Source organism: Cibotium barometz, chromosome 45, assembly GCF_041138505.1.
Source record: "Cibotium barometz isolate CiBa-2024 chromosome 45, ASM4113850v1, whole genome shotgun sequence".
Classification (NCBI taxonomy): Eukaryota; Viridiplantae; Streptophyta; class Polypodiopsida; order Cyatheales; family Cibotiaceae; genus Cibotium; species Cibotium barometz.
The window spans coordinates 42,446,257-42,452,978 of NC_141090.1; the positions used below are offsets into that span (position 1 = coordinate 42,446,257).

Consider the following 6,722-nt stretch of genomic DNA (forward strand, 5'->3'; position numbering starts at 1 on the left):
TATGCTCTATGTCCATGCATACTGAGGGTGAATGATGTCAAACTCGTATTGGCAAAATAATAACTTGAGAAAGGTAATCATTTACATGGGGTTGCATTTGAGCATTGCCTACTTAAACAATAACTCACTAAAGTCAATTTCAATTAACTAGCATCTCAACCATAAGGGAATGTAGTTGAATGCACTGAGAAAAACCATGGGAAGGATGCAAAGGCATTCATGCAACGCAGAGGTTTTTCAAGGTGGAAACCTTGAAAACCTTGCATGTCCAACTCATCACTTGTCGTGTAGATTTGTGTACAAGCCTCGAAGCATATGACCCTGGGTGTGACAGGTCATGCTTGGAATTGCCCAAGCCTCAAGGATGTGGCCATTGAAAGCAATGGATGTGGGAACTGCAATGGGGATCTTATCCACAAGCATGCTGAGGTGGCAGAATGGGTTTGTCAAAACTTACAAGTACACTTGGTTGAGTATGTGGGAGAGGGTTTGATGAGGGAGGGCCTCGCCTAGCTTGGGTGGAGTCTTCTCACAGAAACCTTTTCTACGGTTTTAGCAGAGTTTTGTCATTGATTTCTCTGCAAGTGGGCAGGAAAGAAACTAGGGTTCGCCATGGTTCCTGCTACGGTTCTTCAGGCTTCTTCTTCTTCGTTCAGCCACATTACTGCTGTATCTTGCTCCCCTCGCTTCTCCCCCTTCAATGAAGGATCCTGCGCGCACTCCTCCATCTCTTGTTTCCTTCGATGGAGTGAGCATACCTCCTTGGGACGAAGCAGTATCAGCAGCAAAGTAATAGCTCGAAGGACCTTGCCCTTCATCACCAGCGCTCATTCCAGCGGCATTGACAATCAGGTTAGGCCTCATCTCTAAGCAGTCGTTTCTGCTCTCTGTGCTCTCAATTTAGGGTTTTCCTAGTTTGCTACGCTGTACGCATAAGCTCCACCTTAGGTCTTTCTATATTCTCAAACTAGGCCTTTTTTTCTGCTTACCATGTTCACTTGTTAAAGTTTTTTTTGGGTCTACACGTTTCTCTCAATCAAGATTTTTCTTGGCATGTTGTGAGGGTTTGATATGCTGTGTTTACAAATCAGGGTTTTGTCCATTTCCTCTTGTGTCTCAGGCGATTCCTTTGAATGTGATGCTTTTTTCGTAGGTACTTTTACTTTTATTTAAGTGATCTGCATGTGTATCTTGTGCTTCATGCTTGTTATTTGCACGCATGCTGGGCCTTGACATTTGGTTCTATGTGTCGTCTCAAGCGATTTTTTACGTTAGGAGCCATGAATTCGACTTGTGCACTGTGCTTCATGGTTGTTTGCTGCAATCATGCCAGGCCTTGAAAGTGGGTTCTACAAGCGGTCAGTTCACAACTCCTACTATCCAAGGGGTCGTGAATGTTACAGGTTTAATGATGAATTGTGTTTGCAAATGGGCTCATTTTATAAACATGTTGAAGTCAACCTTATACATACTGCTAGGTTTGATTGTTTAGCTGGGACTTGCATGATGTGCAGGTGAAGGAAGAGCAGGAATGCTTTCTCACAAAGGTCTTCCAGAAATGTGCAGTTTGTCTGATGGCATCAGTCACACTGGCTTCCATGCATCCCTTATCCTCACCAGCACACGCATTTGTGACAGAACCCATCATCTCTGATCTCGCTATACTTATCTCGGGGCCACCTGTAAAAGATCCTAATGCACTGTTAAGATATGCCTTACCTGTTGACAGTAGACCTATAAAGGAAGTACAGAAGTCTCTTGAAAATATTACCGACAATCTGAAGCTTGCAGGAGAAAAGGCATTCGACCCAGTTGAAAGGGTTAGCCTTTATCTCTGTGTATCTTATGTTTATGGCATCATGTGAGATTTGTGCTAGGTTTATTAGTCTCTCCAAATAAATAGTCACATTAAGCAATATTGTTCAGAAGTATCTGTCTGGTATTGGTGCATGTTGCAGAATGTCAGACAGGCTGCAAGGGCCCTTAGCCAGAACAAGACTGCAATTCTAGCAAGCCTGGCTGATTCAAAGAAGGAAATCGGTCAAGGTCTGCTGGACAAGCTTACTCTTGGCCTTCAAGAAATGCAAAAAATTCTTGAGGATAAGAACAGGGAAGCCATTGCACCAAAGCAAAAAGAGCTTTTGTACACTGTGGGAGAGTAAGCACACTTAGCCTTTCATCTTGTACTTAATGTAAGTTGTTATCTTTGCTTTCTGTTTTGCTGTTGCCTTGAGGTCGGGTATGCATTGAAGCACTGCCAGGGCTCCTTTAATATGGTTTTGTGTGAGTTTTCTTTGCAGTAGTTTATCTGTTGTCATGAGATCAAGTGTAAGGTATATGCAACTAGGTCCATAAAGGTTCTATCCCAGATCCATTTATGTGTCTGCATGAACTTTAGGAGTGATATTGTAGTGGGGCGAGTGCTGTGGTATCTGATCGCCCCTGGTTGGAAACACCATGAATCGTGGGGTGAAGCACTATGAATGAGACAAATCTATGCTTGAAATAGAGGGGGAAGAGTTATAGTAAGCTGTTGTCCAATGACATGTGCTCATATTTATACGATACTATGTACATGAGATACACGTGTTATGTGAGACAATTATTTCATGTCTTCTTGCATTCCTTACTTTATTTCCTCTTGGGCTGTGCCTGTGTCTGTTTCTCTTATTTGAGGCTTTGTTATGCCCTGCAGCTGAAATGTTGCTGGGGCATTGCATTTCTGCAGTGTGGAAGAGGCCATGGTGGAGAAGTTCCCATTTGAGGTGCCAGAGGAGTATGCCAACAAGCCCTTGTTGAAGGGCAGAGCGAGGGTTGAAATGAAAGTCAAAGTTAAGGATAATCCAAACTTGAAGGATGCTGTCTTTCAGATGGTTTTGGATGGCTACAATGCCCCTGTGACAGCAGGGAACTTCATAGATCTGGTGGAAAGACACTTTTACGATGGCATGGAAATTCAAAGAGGTTAGCTGTTCTCAGCATCATCTTGAAGAAAAAATCATTTCTCTTCTAGCATTGTATGAAAAAGTAATTTAGTGCCACTAATGAAGGGTTTACAGCTCTATGTCATTATTAATTAGTCATAAGTTAATGTCCCTACGTAAAGTGCCTTTGTGTGAAAGGTAGTTCACATGATAAACTATAGCAGGGCTCATTATTCTATGACTTCCATCAATGGGTAGAATTCATGGGAAGTCAGGACCTGGAGAACAGGCCTAGGCTTAAACCTAACATCTGAGAGGTGGGTGTTGGTGGCATGGGATGCCAAAATTTGTGTCAGGAGTTGTGCATGAGTTATGGCACAGGGTTGGCCTAGTCTCAGACTCGGGGGTAGCTCCTGTATTTAGCTATGGCTGGTTATTGAGCTACCCAGGTCCCAATCCCCTCCTTGAATGGTTTTGGATTAATCTATTTATAAATGAAGTGTTTTAACAAGTTTAATCTGGTTGAGAAGATCCTCTGAATACGCGGATGATTGTGGTATCGAACTGGAGACCCTTGTTCCTATGTGCATGTTTCATCTTGTGGTGCTAGTCTGGCTCTGGCATGCGTGAGTGTGTGTGATAGTTGCATGGAATGGGAATGGGAGCGGGTTACAGAAACAAGATGGGACACAAACAGAAATTGGAACAGCATGTTGTAAAAATATATACAATCATGAGAAAATAAGAAGGAACGGGACAGAATGGGCCATTTCCTGCAACAGGGTGTGTGTGTGTGTGTGTGTTAGAGAGAGAGAGAGAGAGAGAGAGAGAGAGAGAGAGAGAGGATCACGATATTTGTTTGTCTTTATGCCTTGCAGCGGATGGTTTTGTAGTCCAGACAGGTGATCCTGATGGACCTGCCGAAGGATTTGTAGATCCCAGTACAGAGAAGATCAGGACAATCCCTCTGGAAATAATGGTGGATGGAGACAAACAACCCATTTACGAAGCTACCCTGGAGGTGATGGCCTAGTGTTCAAGAGCATAATTTTCTTGATGACAGTTTTCTCATATTTTTAACGAAACAATGCTTATGTGATATGTAATAGGAGCTGGGGCGGTACAAGGCCTCTACAAAGCTTCCCTTCAATGCATTCGGGACACTTGCAATGGCACGAGAAGTCAGTTTTTTTTTGTTTTTTGTTTTTTGTTTTTTCTGTATTATTTGCATCATGAAGCATGCTTAGCCTTTAATGCATGCTAGTGACTAGGATTTTTTCTCTATTGTCAGGAGTTTGAGGACAACTCAGCTTCTAGCCAAATATTTTGGCTGTTGAAGGAGAGTGAACTTACTCCTAGCAATGCCAATATCCTGGATGGGAGATATGCTGTTTTTGGTTACATTACCGAAAACGAAGACCTTCTTGCGGACCTTAAGGTAGGAGATGTTATTGAGTCTATAAAAGTTGTGGCCGGACTAGACAACCTGGTCAACCCAAGCTACAAAATTTCTTGAACTAGTCCAAATATATTCATTTAAAGCTCTATAATAATGCATTCAAGCTGTTTGGCTGAAGCCTTTCAACCCTGTAGAATGGTGCTCAAATTGTATGTTCGTGTAACATCATTTTGGAAGGGCATTGTATTATCACACTTTATGCAATCAAATATTTTTTGATGTACTTGATCGTATCTCCTGCTGAGTTGGAACTTGAACATGTTGTACTGAAAGATGTGGTCTCCATGGTGATCCTCGTGGTGTATTGGATGGCCAGCCACAAGCAAATAGTAGAAGCTTTGCTTTTTGGAAATAAATAATGATACAACTGATGTTGTACCCTTTATGTCCTGTGCTACTCAAATAAGTGAAAGGAACAGTGTTTGTCAACACATCCGATCCTGTGGCTCAAATAGTTAGCATGGTGAAATTTACAAGTTTTAAGAGTCATACGTCTGTCACGCACGGTCCACAAGCTAAGGCCTGTTCCTCCGTGTTTACAAAAACCACTAGATCATGCAGACCTGGATCACATAATCCAATAAGAAATCATGATAACAATTGGTCATCACTCATTCTCTCCTATTATTCATATATTTGGTTCAAATGCTTTATAAACTCGCACACACTTCCATTCTCATTCTGAGTAATATTGCTCAATTGCATAGCTGTGCTCCACTTTGAGCAAATCCAACCATGGGGGTTGTCAATGTAGGTCAGCCAGCCACAATCATAACAACTAGCAATGGAATTGTCATTTTCGATCTAAACCCTGTTATTATTGGTACATAGGGACATAACATCGTTCTTTCTTCTTTTGATAAATGTATATAATCAATGAATCCTTTCAGCGTCAACATTATGATTTGCTAGTAAGGAATGGGACCACCCTCACCAAAACAAGGAAAATGTGCATATCAGTAAGCAATTATGAAAGATTTTGTAGCTTTGAAACAAGGACTTGTGACCTGAAAAGGCATAGTACTTGAACCCATCCCTCTACATCAAATCAACGAGTAAGGTAAGTTCTCAATTCATTACCCTGCTAAAGGGATGCACAAAAAAAAGAAGGGAGAACCACGAGAACCATGATAAAAAAAAAGAGGCCGGGATAGGGGACTGTGATAGAGGTTGCTTGAGTTCAAGAGAGCGTACTATGTCGAGCAGAGTGCATACTACCAGTTTGTATTGAGATGAGACTTGTAAGGAATATACTATGCCATTATTGAATAGATTCATGATACTCTTGTTTTGAGCTCTATATGTGGGATGTCCGAACAGTTCTCTGGCTATTTCAGACTAGCAATAAGCTCTCCTGATGCCTATCTAGAAGCCTTCTAGATAGTTCTCTGGCTCTTTTGGACTAGCAATAAGCTCTCCTGATGCCTATCTGGAAGCCTTCTAGATGGTTCTCTGGCTCTTTTGGACTAACGCCTAGAATGTCCCTAGTTGTTGGGCATGTCTTGCCCACTTATGGCATTGGGCATAGACGGATAGCTTCGCTAGGTGATACGGACGGCTAGGTGGTCCAAAACCACTGAAGTGTTGAGTCTTGAGTGACCAGACAACAACACTTTTGGTGATCCTTCTAGTCTTACTTAGAGGGACCAACTAGTTGAGGATATATAACATGTAGGGAAGTTGGCTACTAGAAAATGATTGCTAGGAATTTAGAAGCACTATGAGATTAGAAGAAACTTTCATAAGAAAGGTAGAGCTGAGGGGAGTAGTCAAACAATGTCATGGAAAGAGTGCGATCATTGGGTAATTATAGGAGCTATGGCCACGAGAAGTGATTTCTAGAAGCTGTGCACATGGAAGTTCTGGCCACACCACGAGAAGTGATTTCTAGAGGTTTATATCTAAAGATTCTTGATGCCTTAGGCTAACAATACTTTCTTGCAGAGTGTCACAACCCTAGACCTTGCTGATAAGATGATCTTGGATCATTCAATGCACTATGATAATCTACATGGATGCCATTTCCAATGATTCTTCCTAACCACAAGTGCATTAATTGGATTGAACCTATCCTACTAAAAAAAAACTCAATCTTTTTGAGCTCTTGGAAGGTAGTCTCAATCTCTAAAAATCAAAATTTCAAGGCCTTTATAAGTTTCATTTTTCCTGCAATCATGGTAGCATGACGTACAAGATGAAAGGTAGAAATGAATTGTACCTTATACAAGATTAACTGAACGACTTACCAAATAAAATATCCTAAGTGCTCGACATTAATCATACAATGTATAAAATAATTTTGTCCAACATACGATGTACGATCGGAACATATGGATAGT

General features: G+C 41.5%; 1 protein-coding gene across 1 annotated transcript; it reads left to right on the forward strand.

Annotated features, from left to right (window-relative positions):
* The first annotated feature begins 471 nt into the window (after positions 1 to 471).
* On the forward strand, positions 472 to 4,606 carry CYP38 (cyclophilin 38). Its single transcript, XM_086783394.1, has 7 exons — positions 472 to 852; positions 1,515 to 1,820; positions 1,959 to 2,158; positions 2,729 to 2,964; positions 3,803 to 3,945; positions 4,034 to 4,105; positions 4,216 to 4,606. Exons 1-7 carry the CDS (start codon positions 613 to 615, stop codon positions 4,438 to 4,440), a joined length of 1,422 nt encoding a protein of 473 aa, XP_086639520.1. The 5' UTR covers positions 472 to 612; the 3' UTR covers positions 4,441 to 4,606.
* The last annotated feature ends 2,116 nt before the right edge of the window (positions 4,607 to 6,722 follow it).